Source organism: Salarias fasciatus, assembly GCF_902148845.1.
Source record: "Salarias fasciatus chromosome 7 unlocalized genomic scaffold, fSalaFa1.1 super_scaffold_4, whole genome shotgun sequence".
NCBI lineage: Eukaryota > Metazoa > Chordata > Actinopteri > Blenniiformes > Blenniidae > Salarias > Salarias fasciatus.
In genome coordinates, this window is record NW_021941229.1 from 25,054,570 (window position 1) to 25,072,311 (window position 17,742).

A 17,742-nucleotide genomic window follows, 5' to 3' on the forward strand; every position below is an offset into this window, starting at 1 on the left:
GTTCCATATCCAATTTAGCATTAGCATTAGCATTACTCAAAACTTTTGTTCTGAGTCTTCAGTAAGAGATGGCTCTGTCATCATTTAACACATCGCTTTCTGGAGGAACTGAAATAGCATTAGCATCTCTCCTAATTAGCTGGAATTAGCATTAGCAGCGTGACCCTTGATCTAAATGAACCAATCGTTAGCCAGTATGTGGACACAGAGAGCCAGCAGTCAGAAGTATAACTGTAATCTATTACAACTCGTTGACCAGCAGGTTTCACTCTGAAGTGTTTCATGAACACAGGCGTCTGAGTTTGCGGCTCTCGTGTTTGTTTTTTCTTCTGTTATCGCTTCTCTTCTGTTTGTCTGCTCTGTCCTCCACCCCTCCCTCCTCCTCCACCCCTCCCTCCTCCTCCACCCCCCTCCTCAGTTTAACCTGACAGACATGGACTGGAGCCAGCTGAGTAAGAAGGAGTGTGTGAAGTACGGCGGCTCGCTGGTGGGCAGCTCCTGTAAGTACGTCCCCGACCTGGCCCTCATGTCCTTCATCCTCTTCTTCGGCACCTACTCCATGACGGTCTCCCTCAAGAAATTCAAGTTCAGCCGATATTTCCCCACCAAGGTGAGAAACCCGGGTTCCTCCACGCCTGATCGTGACAAGTCCGCTTTTTGTAGCTTTAACGGTACGTGAGATTTAAGTAATGCCGCTGTTGGCCTGTGGATGGCGGCGGTGAGTCGCCGCTGTGAAGCAGTTCACTGCCGTAACAGTAGGCGGCGTGGACGGAGCGGTCACCAAGCCACCGGAAAGTCGTTGGTTGTGTTTATTTCCAGAGATTTGAGGGTGAAGGCCTTTGTATGCTTCTGCGTCGCGGTGACGCAGCGCTTATGCCATCGACGCAGCCCCCCACGCTAGGGCTTGACGCGCACCTTCCAAAAATCCTAACCACGTGTCGACACAACGTCGAGGGCTGTGATTGATCCGCTTTCACGTTGTTTATAGAATGAAGTAGAACAATATACTCATCCCGAATGCTTTTCTGATCTGAACAGTGCTTCGGGAGAAATTTAGATTCAAAATCAGACATCCGTATACGGCTAGCAGACGGGGCATGGGTAATGACGCCGCTCCTAAAACGGCTTTAATCGTCCAAAAACGTATTAGTTCCACCAGTATTTCATCATGGTCCGCTCACGCCACTCCTCCACGACAGCCCGGTGTCGATACGTCATATATGCAGATATATGTTTGGTAAGTATCTAGATAATAGGGGTGGGACGAGACACAAAATCCACGAGACGAGATGTCTCACAAGATTGAGTCCACAAGATCGAGACGAGACGAGACGGGGGGGTGTCGAGCAGTGTGGTGCTCACATGCAGCGTCGAGGTGGCGCAGAGCGGTGCTCACATGGAACACGGAGCGTCAGAGTGCTCCTTGTATGGCCACGGCGTCCCCCCACCCCCCCACCCCCCGTACACTGCGCCCTAGTTCGCCTATGCCTAGAACCGGCCCTGGTTTACATGATCAGCGATATCCCCATTCAAACCACGGCGCACAGACGACGCCAGACTTCTTGCCGCTAGGTGTGCTGTTTGCATGTTCAGCCTTATCTTACACAGACACCACAGAAGAAGAAGGGTGCTGCAGCCGCTGCAGGCTCTCTCAGCATAAAGAGTGTGAGCCGGCAAGACGTGGTAATATGTTCAATGATACAATGCACCGTGTTTGTCAATAAAAGAGAAGAACTGAACGATCGTTTCTGCCAATTTTATTTACATAGTAGCAATTAAACTGTATCACAAGTAGTTTGTGTACTCAAAAGAACATGCATAGAACATGCGCGGAACAGCATTTAATGTCCCTTTCGACCGGGTTTTTAAATATGAATATGAGCATATTTGGGTTTTTGCACGTTTACATGGCTGTGCGCCATGTAATGTATTATTCCGTCAATATTCCGGTAAAGAAAGGGTTATTGCCTGAATGTAAAGGTACTCGATATCGTTCAAAGCATGGACGAGAAATCTCGCGGCATTTCGATCTCGCGAGATCTCGTGACACGAGATCCCGTCCCATCCCTACTCGGTAACTATGTCTAGATATCTATGTGTAGGTAAGCCGGAACTACAGAAGCCGCATTATTGTAGTGACTGCCGATTGCGAAACAAAGACACCGCCTAGCGGCTTGGCGATGATATTGCAGAGGAGGGCGTTCCCTAGACGCAGAAGCAAGATATGCTCAGTGACGGCGTAGGGTTGCCGGCGTAGGAACAGCATCACCGTGACGGAGAACCGTAAATCAGACTTAACGCTGCGATACTGAGCTTTGGTTGGAGCTAGCGAGCTTTAGCGGCGTGCTACGAGCTAGCCTCCTGCTTGGTGCATTTGAGGCGTACCAGCAGAGACTGCTGGAAGTGGGCGGAGCAACATGTGTGGAGTATGAATTCGATTTTCGGTGGAACACTTTGGATTGGAAATCTCACACTCCGTACTGTTAAAGCTACAAAATCTTAACGCCTCCTTTGCCTGTATCCAAACCTGAACCCCCACCTCCACCCCTACCTCCACCCCCTCCAGCTCCGTACCCTGGTCAGTGACTTCTCCATCATCATCTCCATCCTGTTCTTCTGTGGGCTGGACTTCCTGCTGCAGCTGGACACGCCCAAACTGCACGTCCCCACTCAGATCAAGGTCCCTGAATGCCTCGCCCCCCCACCTCTTACCTCCGCCCCTCCCCCCACCTCTTCCCTGTAATTATTGCTTGTTACGGCTGCTGCCGTATTTGTAGTGTGTGTGTGTGTGTGTGTGTGTGTACGCCGTGGTCGTAACATTGCTTTAAAAAGGTTTTGATCGATTTGTGATTGTTCAAATCACTCTGTTGATTTTTCTGCAGCACCAATCATCTCATTTCTCTTCCTTCCATCTCGCTCTGCACCTTCTCTCTGTTCTCTGGTTTCTTCTTCTCACGTCCTCTGTTGGCCCCGCCTCCCCGCCGGCCCCGCCCCCCCCCCGCCGGCCGTTAGCTGCGGAAGCTAATCAGTGACTTTTCCATCTTCATGTCCATCATGTCCTTCGTGGGCCTGGACATGCTGATGGGTTTAGACACGCCCAAACTAATCGTTCCCACAGAGTTCAAGGTATTTCCTCTCTCTCCGCTCACGCCGCTGCTTCCCGACCTGTTTTCCAGAAAGACAAAGAGACTGATGATTAATCATATAATAATCATGTAAAAATGTTATTTTTGCTGTATTTTCCACACTGTACGTCACAGACTTCTGTTCGGAAGCCACTGGAATTTTCTATTTAAAACTTCAAAGGTGCAATAAGTAAGAAATTTACTGTAAAAATAATTTTTCACCTGTCATTGAAGAAACCTTCCCTTTAAACATTCTGTCTCCTCCATCAACAACATCTTGGTCAAGTTTTTTTCCTTCAATCTGAGAGTAACAACCTGGGTGGGCGGGGCTAGACCGTCAGTACTTCCTGGTTCCAGAGGTTCCCAGACAAGCAGCATTCCCGATTTTACGTCTGTGTCATGTGAATCGTTACTTATTGCACCTTTAACAGGAATATGGCACCGATGTGATCTGCAGCATTTATCAGTCCATTACAGTGTGTGTGTGTGTGTGTGTGCGCGCAGCCCACCCGTCCTGACCGCGGCTGGCTGGTGATGCCCTTCGGGAAGAACCCGTGGTGGTGGTACCTGGCCAGCGCCGTGCCCGCCCTGCTGGTCACCATCCTCATCTTCATGGACCAGCAGATCAGCGCCGTCATCGTCAACCGCAAGGAGAACAAGCTGAAGGTCCGGCGCCGCCTTCCTTTCTTCCCACTCTTTTTATTTAGTTTGTTTTCGGCAAACATACAGACATATAACCAATAAAGTTGAAAAAGAAAAGCCGATACGATCACAAATAAATAAAAAAATATTAAAAAACAAAATAACAGCCCAAATAATAGCGCCACCCTCCTGACAGAACCTTCTAGAAAACCACTCTGAGTCCGAGCAGAGCTGATGGTTCACTAGAAGTGAAGCATCATGGGAGTGTTCACTCAGTTTAAAGCCACATAAATAGGAAGTAATTAGATTACTGTAATGAGAGAAATTAAGTTATCTTTTAATCATGAATAGCTACGTATTTCTGCACAAAATGAGAAGGTGGAGGTGGTTCAGAGGGGGGTGGAGGTGGTTCAGAGGGGGGTGGAGGTGGTTCAGAGTCGGCTGTGGGTGGAGGAGGCTTAGAGGGGTGGGTGGGTGAGGGAGTGTAGAGCTGGGTGTGGGTAGAGGTGGTTTAGAGGGTGGTGGAGGCAATTTAAAGGGGAGTTTTGGGTGGAGGTGGTTTACAGGGGGCTTAGAGGAGAGGGTGGAGGTGGTTTAGAGCTGGATATGGTGTTGATGGGATGTGGGTGGAGGTGGTGTAGAGCTGGTGGGGGTGGAGATAGAAGGGGTTTAGAGGGCGGGTGTGTGGGTGGAGCTGGATTGGGTGGAGGGTGTTCAGACAGGGTAACAGTGCTCCTCCAGCAGCCGTCCCGGTCATGCTGCTCTCTTCCCTCTCCGTCGGGCGGATGCTGTTGACGGGTGGAGCAGAAGGGGTGCGGCTACCACCTGGACCTGTTCTGGGTGGGGGTGCTGATGGCGGCCTGCTCCTTCATGGGCCTGCCCTGGTACGTGGCCGCCACCGTCATCTCCATCGCCCACATCGACTCGCTGAAGATGGAGAGCGAGTCGAGCGCCCCGGGGGAGCAGCCCCAGTTCCTGGGAGTCAGGTGGGACGGTGGAGAGTGTGTGTGTGTGTGTGTGTGTGTGTTCACAGTGTCACACACCCTCGGTCTGACTGTAGCTGGCTGTGACTGTGTGCAGAGAGCAGAGGCTGACGGGCATCCTGGTGTTCGTTCTCACCGGGCTCTCCGTCTTCCTGGCTCCGGTCCTGCAGGTCGGTTCAACCTTCACTTCCATCTTCATCGTTTTGTTGTTTCTGTTTTATTTATTTGTTGTTTGTTTGTTGTGTTCAGTTTATCCCCATGCCCGTCCTGTATGGCGTCTTCCTCTACATGGGCGTGGCGTCACTGAGCGGCATCCAGGTCCGCCGTCCTGATCCGGATCACACCTTCAACATTTCACCACAATTTTAATATATATTTCCCAGAATTCAATGCATAGAAGAGTTTTAAAGTGTTTTTTTTTGTTTGTTCTTTTGCCTTTCAGTTCTGGGAGCGGATCAAGCTGTATCTGATGCCGGCCAAACACCAGCCCGACTTCTCCTTCCTGCGCCACGTCCCCCTCAGACGGGTCCACCTCTTCACCCTGGTCCAGATCGTCTGTCTGGCCGTCCTCTGGATCCTCAAGTCCACCTTCCTCGCCATCATCTTCCCCGTCATGGTCCGTCCGCCTCAAAACATCGCATCTCTTTATGGCACTTTATTTTAGTGTGAGGCAATGTGGAACTGTTTGGTTCCTTTAATAGTTTTAGCTTCGCGGCTAATTGCTTTACCTTTTAGACAAAATGCGTTAGCTTTACAATTTAAAAAAATTTAATTAAAAGTTAGAATCTCTTTAACTCTATCTGTTTTAGCTTCAAGGCTAACTTCTCTAGCTTCTGGATTAACGTCTTTAGCTTCTAGGCTAACCTCTTTAGCTTTCATGCTAGCTATTTTAACTTCAAGGTTAACTTCTTTTGTTTCAAGGTTAACTTCTTTAGCTGACTAATAAATGGTCTGACTGTAGTTTTACCACTTTTTGAAGTGGAAATTGAGAAAAAAGTTTTTGTTTTGTTTTTTCAACAATAATTTCTCGCCTTACCACTTTTTGAAGGTAAAATTGTGAATTTTTTTTTAATTTTCACAGAAAAATGGTCTTACTATAGCCTTACCACTTTTTAATTGAAAATTTAAAAAAAATTGGGTTTTTTTTTTCATTTTTCACCAATAATTGGCCTTACTATAGCCTTAGCACTTTATTTAAGTCAAAATTCAGCAGAAATTGTCTTTTTTTTTCTTTTCCAAGTGTCATGGTGCGTTCACACCGGACGCGTTGCCAGCGTCACGGCGTTGCTTTTACATTCAAAGTCTATGATGGACGAGCTTCAACGGACCTAACGCGCTTTTCGAGCGTTGGCGACGCTCGTCACACGCGTCGCACGTTGCAGGCGTCAACGCCTGAAGTTGGGAAAATTGAACTTTGGAAGCGTCAACGCAGAGCGTCATCCAATCACAGACGAGCACTCTGAGCGCCGATGCGGGCCAGAAGGTCGTCAAACTGGGCCCGGGAGAGGCGGGAGTACCGCTGAACCTCATCCTCACGCAGCTCCTGGAGCAAATGGTGAAATTCGCCAAATTGCGAACGCCGCTGCAGGATGGGATGAACCCAGAGACGTCGCACAGGCGCCTGACGCCGCCGTTTTCTGGCTTTCTTTATTAAATACAGCCAGGCCAGTGTCCCAATGGGTTAGGGTTAACCCATTTTCAACATGAAGACAGGACACAGAAGCTCCTCCCACTCCCGCCAATGAGCTGCCGCGCGTCGCGAGCGTTGCAAGCGTCGTGTGTAGATTTGAACACGCGTCGAATTCCACACTTTACATGCGTCAACTTTGAGGCGTCAGTGACGCCCGTGACGCTTGCAACGCGTCCGGTGTGAACGCACCGTCACTTATTGATGGTCTTATAACATTTTTGCAGTGAGATGTTCTGTGTGCGGATTACTGGGCAGAGCAGTGGTTTCTGAATGGCCATCAGTCTTACCACTTTTTTTAAGTCAAAATTAAGAAAAAAATTTTTTTTTGCCAATTTTCACTCAAAATGGTCTTACTGTAGCCTTATTACTTTTTTGAAGTCAAAATTAAAAAAAAAAAAATGTCGCTGATTTTCATGAAAAATGGTCTTGCCACTTTTTAAACCTTAAAATTAAGAAAAAATATTTTTTGCCAATATTCACTAAAAATAGTCTTACTATAGCCCTACCACTTTTTTGAAGTCAAAATTCAGCAGAAATTGTCTTTTTTTTCTTTTCCAAGTGTCACTTATTGATGGTCTTATAACACTTTTGCAGTGAGATGTTGTGTGTGTGGTTTACTAGGTAGAGCAGTGGTTTCTGATTTGTGAGGTCTTAAAATAAAAATGGACTTACTGTAGCCTTACCATTTTTTTAAAGTCAAAATAAAAAAAAATATTTTTTGCCAATTTTCACTAAAAATGGTCTTAGCGCTTTTTTGAAGTCAAAATTAAGAAGTTTTTTTTTTTCAAATTTCAATAATATATAGAATTTACTATTAAGGCTAACTTATTTAGCTTCAAGGTTAGCTTCTTTAGCATCAAGGATAACTTTTTCAGCTTCAAAGCTAAATTCTTTAGCTTCAAGGCTTTCTACTTTAGCTTCCATGCTAACTTCTTTAGCTTCAAAGTTAACTTCTTTAGCTTCAAGGCTAACTTCTTTATATTGAAGGTTAACTTTTTTAACTTCAATTCTAACTTCTTTAACATCAAGGTTCACTTCTTTAGCTTCAAAGCTAACTTCTGTAACTGCAAGGCTAACTTCTTTAGCTTCAAGGCTAAATTCTTTGGCTTCAAAGTTAACTTTTTTAACTTCAAGGACTTTGTTAGCTTCAAGGCTAACTTCTTTAGATTCAAGGTTTACATCTTAGTTTCTAGGCTAACTTCTTTAGCTTCAAAGTTAACTTTTTTAACTTCAAGGCTAACTTCTTTAGCTTCCAAGCTAGCTTCTTTAGCTTTAGCTGATCACTTTCTCGCCTCACTTGTTTCCTTCAGTGGCTAAACGTCGTTTTTTGACTCCTCCCCTCGGCGCCGCAGATTCTGGGTCTGATGGCCGTCCGGAAGCTTCTGGACCTGATGTTCTCGCAGCACGACCTGGCCTGGCTGGACGACATCCTGCCGGACAAAGACAAGAAGAAGAAGGAGGACGAGAAGTCGAGGAAGAAGGAGAGGAAGGCCGGCGAGCCGGAGAGCGACGAGGAGGTGAGTGAAGCGGGAGATCCCTCCGCCTGCCCCGGTCGGCCGCCGCCGCTGGTCTGTCCGTACGTCGTCTGTGGCGTCGTTCTCGCTGACTAATACTGTATGTTTCTCCTCTCTGTTCCAGTGTTGCTGAAAAGGCACTGTATAACACTTACTACGGTCTTCCCGTCCGTCTCCCTCCGTCCTCAGTGTCGCCCGTTAGCTGGATTGTTGCCGTTGGCTGTGGTTCTGTTTGAATGTCCGGTGGTTAAAAGACGAGGCCGCTGCTCCGGTCCGCTGACCTCCGCTGCTCGGAGCTTTTCGAGCTGTTCGCTGGCTGGATCTTGACTCCGTTCAGTTGTATGTTCAGCAGCTTTCAAATCTGAAAAAATTGGCTCTTCGGAACGACACGAACTGCTCCTGAAAAGTTTGACCAGCTTGAGTTTAGTGTTTGGACCACTCTTAGTCTGATTTCAGCTGATATTTGGACCAGAATGGGTTCAGTTCGGGACGGATTTCGGGTTCATTCATGCGTCCGTTTTCTGGTTTTGCAATGATTTTTGTGTTGACCCAATTTAGCTCAGTATTTCGACCTGGGTCTTGGTGGGTCTTGTTGGTCGAATTGAAGCCAAGTTTTTAACTTTCCTGCTCTTACTCTAGTTTGAACCAAATTAAATGTGATAATGTTAAAACAGTCTGAGTCAGAATTCTTGACCAGTCTTTGCTTTGAGTCTTGCTGCGGCAGTGAGCCTGATTCTACTGTTTTAGTTCAGTTTTAACCTGTTTTTCATTTGTTTTTAATCTTTTCCTTGGTCTGGTTCAGGACTGGTCTTGGTCTTGTTTGGGCTTGGTATCCAGACTAGTGTTGACCTGGTTTGACATTAGTTTTGAGCTGGTTGGGCTTTTCGAGGGGTGTTGACGTAGTTTAATCCTGGTTTTCCAACTGAATTCAAAATAGTTTTTGTGTAATTCTTGGCCTGGCTTGATTTTGGACTCGTTTTGGCTGTTTGGTGAGCCTGGTCTTGGTTCTGGTATTAGTCTGGTTTGGTTTTGGACTAGTCTTAGCTGTAGTCTTTGGATTAGTCGTGGCTCTGTGGTGAGTCTGGTCTAAACTTCAGGTTTTTCGCTCGTCTGGTTCTGGTTTAAGACGGGTTTAAGCCTGGTGTTGGTCTAGTTTGAGTCAGAATGCATCATTTACATTAAGATAATGACAGCGATGTAAAGGGGTAGTAAAGTGTTTCCTCCTTCTCCTTTTCTTGCATAAAAACAGATGATGGTGACAGTTTTTTCATACTCGCTTTTTAATTCGATCTTTCGTTTTCCCTCCTTTTCTTTGTTCACGTCTTTTTTCTGCACGGTCAAAATCAAGCCTTCAATCAATCAATGTTTTTGTAGTTTTAGTCTTGTTTTCTGCTGATCTTATTGTGGTTTGATTGTGGTTTTCGGACTCGTCTCGACCTGTTTTGAGCCTGATATTTGAACTTATCGTGAATTGATTTAAGCTTGGTTTTTGGAAAAGATTTGTCTTGAAGTCAGATTTTTCTTGCAGCATTAGTCTAATTCTAACCCGGTTTTCTAACTAGCTTTAGGATGATTTACGTTTTTTTGTTATTCTGGTTTGTGTCACATTTGATGGCTCATTCCAGATGAACGTTTAGCAGGAGCATGGTTAGCATTAGCATGTTTAGGTCACGGTCGCCTCCTGCCGCCGGCGCTCGTTGTGTTTCAAAACGCTCCGTCCTCGGAGACGAGCAGGAACAGGAAGTGAGAGCAGCTCCGGCCTCGTCCTTTAAGCTCCTTCTCTGTCCTGCATGTTGGCCAGGCCCTCAGCTCCGCCTCTCCTCCTCCTCCTCCTCTTCCTCCTCCCGCGGTGAGGATTCCCATGGAGGCCTTATTGCCTCACTCTGACGAAGACTCCGTCCACGTTTCCCCTCCAACCCAAAACCAAACCCGTGACTGTGAGTACGCCACCCTCCTCCTCCTCCCGCTGTTCTTTCTGTTTTCTGATGCTGTTTGGTAAAAATGTAACTTGCTGGTAAAACATTAAGACTCTTGTGTTTAACATCTCTTTTTCACAGTTACTGAAGCAGATTATTTTCAGTTTAAAATGTTTCAAACCCTTCAGAGTCTGATAAAACTAAACACTTAGGAAAGTATCTTAACACAAATGAAGAATTGGAATTCTGGGACGTTACAGAATTACAGTGCCAGACTCATCAAATGAAGACACTGAGAACAAAAGATTGGAAATCCACATTTTTTTTATCTGTGATGGATGAAACCTCAGTCATGGCAGCAAAAAAAATCAGAAATAAAATACAGCTGAATCTAAAATAGGCACTTAAGCTAACTCTAACTTCAGAGTGAAAGCCAAAGCTCACTCAATCCAGCAATTCAAACTGAATACTACAAGTCAAACATGTCTCTCAGTAAGCCGCTCGCAATTCAATTCGCTTTCAGTTGCCACTCAAGTGTGCTATAATTACCGTATTGGTCCGAATATAGGAGGATATTTTTTCCAGAAACTGTTCTCTCCAAAATGGGGTGGTACTATAATGGAGGACTAGACTGTCATTACACAGCCGCGCCACTAGATGGAGCCAAAGTACCGGTGACCAGAAAGCGAATGAAGCGTCACAGTCATAGTTGAATAGAACTTGAATTTGATGGCTGTAAAATTATTCACATCATTAATGCAGTTATTGAACCTTGAGGTTCATATTTGTTGCTTATTCACTGAGTCACAGCCTCAGATTCTGAGAGAGAGAATATAGTATTTTATTTAAAACTGCAGTAAAATTTCTTGATCTTAAATCACATGAAATAGTATCTCTGTTGTGAGTTTTCCTAGAGTAATTATACAATAAAAAGTTGTTTTATGAGTAACCCTATTGTCTTCAACATATTTATATTTTCACAAAATGATATTTGAAAGATAGGGGCTGTCTTATAATCAGAGTCGTCTTATATTCGGGCCAGTACGGTGCTACAGCACAGCTACACAGCCAACAGAGCAGAACAACATCACAATAACAAAACATGACACGACAAACAACTTAACATGACCACAACAAACAACACATGCCACATATCTGCCTGGCAACAGAAGTTAAAGAAAGATCTTGGCCCGAACACAGAACCCTGTGGAACTCCATCGCCGCACGAATCCCAGACACTTTATATTTACAAACTTCAAAAACTGACAGGAACCAGAGAAATGGAGCTTTGATGAGAGTGTGTGCCACGAGTCTTACCTTCTCTGTGTGTGTGTGTGTGTCTGTGCTCCTGTGGTTCTGGCGGCGGCGGCTCGCCTGTTCCGTGTCGTTTGCGTGTCGTTTGCGTGTCTTCTGTGTGTGCAGGAGGCCAACCCCTACTCCACCGTCACGTCCGACCCCGGCGAGCTGGACCGCAGGTACTGTGTGCTGAAACTGCACGTGCCCTACAGCGAGCTGCTGCACACACCCGGGCGGAGCGCGGGCTGGGACGACAGCGCCACCTTCAGGCCGACGCACACATAGATCCCCACACACACACACACACACACTGAGCTGCCAGCCGCCGGATCGCCTGTGTTTATATGTACAGTATGTAAAGTTAGAGCGACGCCTTTGTGACTGTAGAACATTTCTGAAGCGCTTCTGTTGTTTGTACAGTAGAGACACGGTAGAGAAAAATCTGCTCTTTGTAGAAACAAACATCTGAATATGCAGAAAAACCAGCAGGCAGCAGGTCAGAGGCACTGTCGGGTTCAAGGTTTCCACTCTTCCCATGATGCTTCAGTCAGCTACAGCAGCAGTGAGTTAGCTTTTAGCTGCTGCTCATGACACGTCTGACACTGGTATGAAATAATCCTAAAACCCTGGTTCTGCAGTGTCTGCCCACACCGCTCGGCTTGGTTGTTTCTTTTGTCTCTGATTGGCTGAATCGTCGGATTAACGTCCGCCGCTGATCTGAAGCTGTTTGGTTTCAAAGTGACGCCGGAGTCACGTCCTCCAGAAGCAGGTTGAGGTCTGGAAAGTCTTGTTGAAGGGTGTCCCCCCTCCCCCCTCCCCCCTCCCCCACCACTGTTCCAGCATCACCCTGCACCTGAAGATCTCCTGCCCCCCCTCACCAGCCCACTCCCAGACCAGCCTGGCCTCCACGGACCCCCTCATCCCCCAGCGGCCCGCCCAGGTCAGCATCCGGCTGGAGTCCGACTGCGAGGAGCAGCAACACCACCTCCTCCACCTCCCCCTCCACCAGCAGCAGCAGCAGCAGCAGCAGCAGCGGCGGCCCCCCAGCCCCACAAGCCCTCCACACCCACACAGACACCAGTACAGAAAACTGAGAGCCCACTTTGAAGACTCCTGTGCTGAAACCATCCTGTAACACACACACACACACACACACACACACACACACACACACACACACACACACACACACACACACCACCACTACTGTCAGATCCGGTACATAAAAGTGGGGAAAATGTTTTTTTTTTTTTTTTTTCATCTTAGAATTCACAAAGAAAACGAATGGATAAACTTGAAACATTCCTGAGTTTCATTAATTTATTTCCCAGATATACTGTTGAGTTCATCTGAATTTATTTTTACATTTCTGTCCTCTGAATTTACAGGTTTTTCTTCAAAATGTTTTTTTTTTTTTTTAGTGTTACAGATATATAAATTTACAGGTAATGAGAAATTATTTTTTCAGAAATTTTTTTTTTTTTTGGAATGAAAAATAATTGTTTCTTTAAATGTACACTTCTGGGAATTTCCACTCTTCTCAAAGAAATTACAAATATATTGCCTGAACTAATTCCCTTTTTCTCTGTCATTTTCCCCCGTGTATTTTTTCACTGAATTTTAAGTCACATTTTTTTCCTGAGGAAATAAATCACATAAATACAAACAAATCTTGAGACTGATGTCAAAATCTACATTTTTTGAAATTTGTTTTTGTTTTTCATTCTCATGTTTCTCTGAACTGTTTTTCCTGGAGTGTGATTGCTGCTGTGAAAAATAAACGTGAACTGAGATTAAAGTCATAAACTACCATTTTAAGAAGAAAAGTGCTTGCTAGTGAAATTTAATTGTAGTTATTGAGTCTGCTGTAAAAATAAATCCCTCGTGATGCCGAGAGCAGAAAGAAACAACCAAAAGAGACCAAGTCCTCTGACCTGCTTCCATCCGGAGGTTTTCTGCTTTATTTCTGTGCATTTAAGACGTGTTAGTGGAAGATCCACACAATGTAAATGATGGATGTAAATCCATGAAAAAAAAGGAATAAAACTATTTAGTCACTTTTTTGTCATTTCTTTGAATTTGCGACTTCTTCCTGAAAAAGCTCAGTAACTTTTATAATTGTCTTTATCAACTCTCACATGATGCGTTTCAATACTAAACTGAAGCCACCTGAAAATTAGTTTGTTTTTCCCCCCTAAAGTCAAGATTTTAACATGTCATGGGTTTTAGAATCTCTCCTCACATTTAAACTCATTAAACTTGTACAGGTTTGTGTAGATTAAACCTGAAAATGAAATATTGAGCTCAGAAAGGAAACATTTTGGTGACTGAAGATATCTTTATTTGCTTTAAGCATCACAGTAAAACCAAAGAACCGCAGCAGGATCCAGGAAACATTTCAACCACTCGGGTTTCAGCATCATGAACATTTTGAAGCATCTGATCTCAAACATGAGCTGCAGAGCAGAACTACTGGAACAAGAGCAAAAGCAAAACTCTGGAATGCGGAAAACTTCACTGGAATCATCTTGGATGGCTCAGTGAGAGGCGGGCCTGCAGGTCAGTTTCCTCCTCGGAGCCGCAGCACCAGGTGGAGGGTGGACTCCTTCTGGATGTTGTAGTCGGACAGAGTGCGGCCGTCCTCCAGCTGCTTCCCGGCGAAGATGAGACGCTGCTGGTCAGGAGGAATCCCCTCCTTGTCCTGGATCTTAGCCTTGACGTTCTCGATGGTGTCGCTGGGCTCCACCTCCAGGGTGATGGTCTTCCCGGTGAGGGTCTTCACGAAGATCTGCATGCCTCCCCTCAGGCGCAGCACCAGGTGGAGGGTGGACTCCTTCTGGATGTTGTAGTCGGACAGAGTGCGGCCGTCTTCAAGCTGCTTCCCAGCGAAGATGAGACGCTGCTGGTCAGGGGGGATGCCTTCCTTGTCCTGGATCTTAGCCTTGACGTTCTCGATGGTGTCGCTGGGCTCCACCTCCAGGGTGATGGTCTTCCCGGTCAACGTTTTGACGAAGATCTGCATCCCTCCCCTCAGACGCAGCACCAGGTGGAGGGTGGACTCTTTCTGGATGTTGTAGTCGGACAGAGTGCGGCCGTCTTCCAGCTGCTTACCCGCAAAGATCAGCCTCTGCTGGTCAGGAGGAATCCCCTCCTTGTCTTGGATCTTAGCCTTGACATTCTCGATGGTGTCGCTGGGCTCCACCTCCAGGGTGATGGTCTTTCCAGTGAGGGTCTTCACGAAGATCTGCATGCCTCCCCTCAGGCGCAGCACCAGGTGGAGGGTGGACTCCTTCTGGATGTTGTAATCAGAGAGAGTGCGGCCGTCTTCAAGCTGCTTCCCAGCGAAGATCAGCCTCTGCTGGTCTGGAGGAATCCCCTCCTTGTCCTGGATCTTAGCTTTAACATTCTCGATGGTGTCGCTGGGCTCCACCTCCAAAGTGATGGTCTTTCCAGTGAGGGTCTTCACAAAGATCTGCATCTTGATGCTGAAACACAAAAATAATTAAATGAATAAAAATTAAATCAAACTTAAATACCTGAAGAAACCACATCATGACAGTGCAGTTCTTATTCCATTTAACTCATTTACCGAGTCAGAATTCCACAAACTGGTCAGAATTCCTTTAGACAATTCAGTTCTCCAGAGGTTGTGGGATGAACATCAACCGCTTGGTCCACTACTTCCGTATTGATCAATCTAATTTGTCTTTTCAATAAACTTGTTATCAAGGATTCATTCGCATGACGTCACTGATTAGCATCACTAGCTTAAGTTAGCTTCCTGTTAACTGGGTCAGGCCCGCCACTTTGTGCTGGAAGCTTCTGAACTATTAAAAAACGTGTTCTGCGGTTTTCTGGTACGAACACGTCGATGTACGTGAAGTTAATTCATCAACGCGGAAGTAAATCAGTAGATTACTTGCATTAAGCGACCGAAGTTGGCGAAGCTAACAAGCTAACGTTGCTAAAATAACCAGGAAGCCGCGAGAAAACACCGGGCCGTTTATTGACGCTTGAATAAAGCCGCTAACCGGACAACACGCACGGTGCTCTCGAGGTCACCAAACGCGACGTGGACAGAAAACAGTTTAATCGTGACACCCGTGAAGAGTGGAAAACGTTATTCCGCCAACAAACCTGTCTGTCGGCGTTTTCCTTCCTAGCTAGCCGCGGGGCCCAGTTAGCCTGGTCAGCTACCGAACCAGACGACGCAGTTTCAGATTCACGCGCCAACAACCACTGAATTAAACCGTCAGTGGTTCGTACCGCTGAGAAGGTGTGAAATGTGACGAAATGTGATGTTAAAAAGTCATAAAAACACAGAATTACTCACAAACAAATAGCTTCCGGCTTCAAGAGTCACGTCTCCTTCTGGTAGTCTACAGCAGCGTCTGATATTCACGGCGCGGCGGAACCGTATTTATACCCTGCCACCGGTGTATCCTTCCGCCGGGACACCAGAACAAATAGTCCCTGCCAAAGCCTCCGTTAAACACACAAACAGAAGCTCTCCAGAGTTTTGAAAAGTCTAAAAAGTTGCTGTAATGATCTTTCTTTACTAGTGGCCAGTATTTTTTGAATTAAATACTGTATTTCTATTACCTTTGCTATGCATCTTTAAGATGAACATAAATGAAATTTGAGAAATCATATATACAAAAATTAATTAATATTAATTAAAAATAAGTCAAAATCTCTAGTGAGATGACCAAGGTTTAAAAAAAACGAATTAATAAATAATAATAATAATAATAATAATAATAATAATAATAATAATAATAATAATAATATTAATAATACATTATTATCGTAGATAGATAGATAGATAGATAGATAGATAGATAGATAGATAGATAGATAGATAGATAGATAGATAGATAGATGCCAGTGAAGAAATAAAGTCTCACAGATGGTCTCAAGCATGACATTATAGAAATCCAGTTTTCCTGATGATGTGTTGTTTGACTGATTGTGAACATGGCAGCAGTTTGAAGCTGTCTGAAGCTCCATCCTTCAAACAGGAGGAAAGCTCCCCGTTTCAGAGCCCAGCAGCTTGAAACTAACGACACGCTGCACATTTCTCACTTCACACTGACGAGTCTGTCGAGTGTTTCGTCTTTCTAATTGCTTTTTGATTTCAGATCATCACAGAGACATTTCCATCCTCCTGCAGCTCAGTGGGCTTCAATAAGCCCCCCCCCCCCCCCCCCCTCTCCCCCAACCCCCTCAAAAAAAAAAAGAAGAAGAGAGAAAACAAAGTAATTTCTGAAGCCAGCCTTCATTTGGCGCCGGAACAGCAACACACATTAACACTCAGGGAGAAGGGAGCAGAGTTCATTAAAGAACAGCACAACCGACTGCAGCAACATTAACAGACACTAAATACATGATGGAGAAAGCCTGTCAGATGAAGAAGGACTCAAATCAAAAACACACCTGGGAAATTATCAAACAAAAAGCAGAAAAAGATTTTAAAAAATGGGCACAGACTCACTGAAAGGCTGCAAAGAGAAACCATGTGACTGAAGAACAGCTTCAAAGTGTTTTCAAAGTTCTGAATATAAGCAAAATGCAATTAAACATTGAATTATAAATGCAATTTGAATTCAAAGTTCTTGGATAAACTAAAGTAAATCACATAAAAATGATGCAAATCATTTTTATAGAAGTCATAAAAATGACAGTTTATATTGTAGAAAGTAACTTAAAAATGACCAAGTTATGAGCTTCAGATGATCAATAGAAGGCAAATCATTACAAATCAAGTTCATTTGAATTCAGTGAGTTTGTGTTTTCATAAATTTGGATCAAAGTGTTTTAGGTAAGAAGCAATTAATTTAATTGAATTTGATTTTAGATAAATACAATCTTACTGATGATGAAATAGTTTATTCATTCAAATTAATTCAGGTCCTTTGAAATCAGTTAACTTAAATTAATTTAAGACAATTATTTCACAGAGATGGGAATTTATTTAATTTAAGGTCCAATAAATACTGAATTAAATTAGGCAAAATTAGCTTAAATATGCAAAAAAAGAAAGAAAAGGCAGAGATCATTCTTGAGGAAAATTAATGCTAAAAGTTTTTAAAAGTCTCTTTTCCTCTGTATGGAACAGAAATCTGAAAACTCTGATTTCATCTCACTGAATCATCTGGCTGCTGTCAGGGGGCGTGGCCTCCGCAGGGGGGCTCACATGGAGGAGCTGCTCTGGAGGATGGAGGAGAGGGTGGAGGTGCTGCTCTGGAGGGTGGAGGTGCTGCTCTGGAAGAGGTGCTGCTCTGGAGGATGGAGGTGCTGCTCTGGAGGGTGGAGGTGCTGCTCTGGAGGGTGGAGGTGCTGCTCTGGAGGATGGAGGTGCTGCTCTGGAGGGTGGAGGAGAGGGTGGAGGAGCTGCTCTGGAGGGTGGAGGTACTGCTCTGGAAGAGGTGCTGCTCTGGAGGATGGAGGTGCTGCTCTGGAGGGTGGAGGAGCTGCTCTGGAGGGTGGAGGTACTGCTCTGGAAGAGGTGCTGCTCTGGAGGATGGAGGTGCTGCTCTGGAGGGTGGAGGAGCTGCTCTGGAGGGTGGAGGTGCT

The 17,742-nt window shown here is 45.3% G+C and overlaps 2 protein-coding genes across 2 annotated transcripts in view; one reads left to right on the plus strand and one right to left on the minus strand.

Moving 5' to 3' along the window:
- The window catches only part of slc4a5b (solute carrier family 4 member 5b), a 29,173-nt gene extending 16,650 nt beyond the window's left edge, over window positions 1-12,523 (plus strand). The window contains exons 17-27 of the mRNA XM_030085278.1: window positions 419-610; window positions 2,567-2,680; window positions 3,013-3,126; window positions 3,630-3,791; window positions 4,575-4,753; window positions 4,848-4,920; window positions 5,000-5,068; window positions 5,193-5,366; window positions 7,793-7,957; window positions 9,756-9,891; window positions 11,293-12,523. Coding sequence (XP_029941138.1) covers window positions 419-610; window positions 2,567-2,680; window positions 3,013-3,126; window positions 3,630-3,791; window positions 4,575-4,753; window positions 4,848-4,920; window positions 5,000-5,068; window positions 5,193-5,366; window positions 7,793-7,957; window positions 9,756-9,891; window positions 11,293-11,294 — 1,380 coding nt within the window. The 3' untranslated portion in view covers window positions 11,295-12,523. The remainder of the gene's footprint in view (window positions 1-418; window positions 611-2,566; window positions 2,681-3,012; window positions 3,127-3,629; window positions 3,792-4,574; window positions 4,754-4,847; window positions 4,921-4,999; window positions 5,069-5,192; window positions 5,367-7,792; window positions 7,958-9,755; window positions 9,892-11,292) is intronic.
- Window positions 12,524-13,486: 963 nt separating this feature from the next.
- ubc (ubiquitin C) lies at window positions 13,487-15,563 on the minus strand. The gene is made up of 2 exons (XM_030085323.1): window positions 15,500-15,563; window positions 13,487-14,651 (listed from the first exon to the last, which is right to left on the minus strand). Exon 2 carries the CDS (start codon window positions 14,642-14,644, stop codon window positions 13,727-13,729), a length of 918 nt encoding a protein of 305 aa, XP_029941183.1. The 5' UTR covers window positions 14,645-14,651; window positions 15,500-15,563; the 3' UTR covers window positions 13,487-13,726.
- Window positions 15,564-17,742: the final 2,179 nt, after the last annotated feature.

Excerpts from the sequence above, each read along its gene's own strand:
- ubc (XM_030085323.1), bottom strand. The coding sequence starts at position 14,644 with ATGCAGATCTTTGTGAAGACCCTCACTGGAAAGACCATCACTTTGGAG.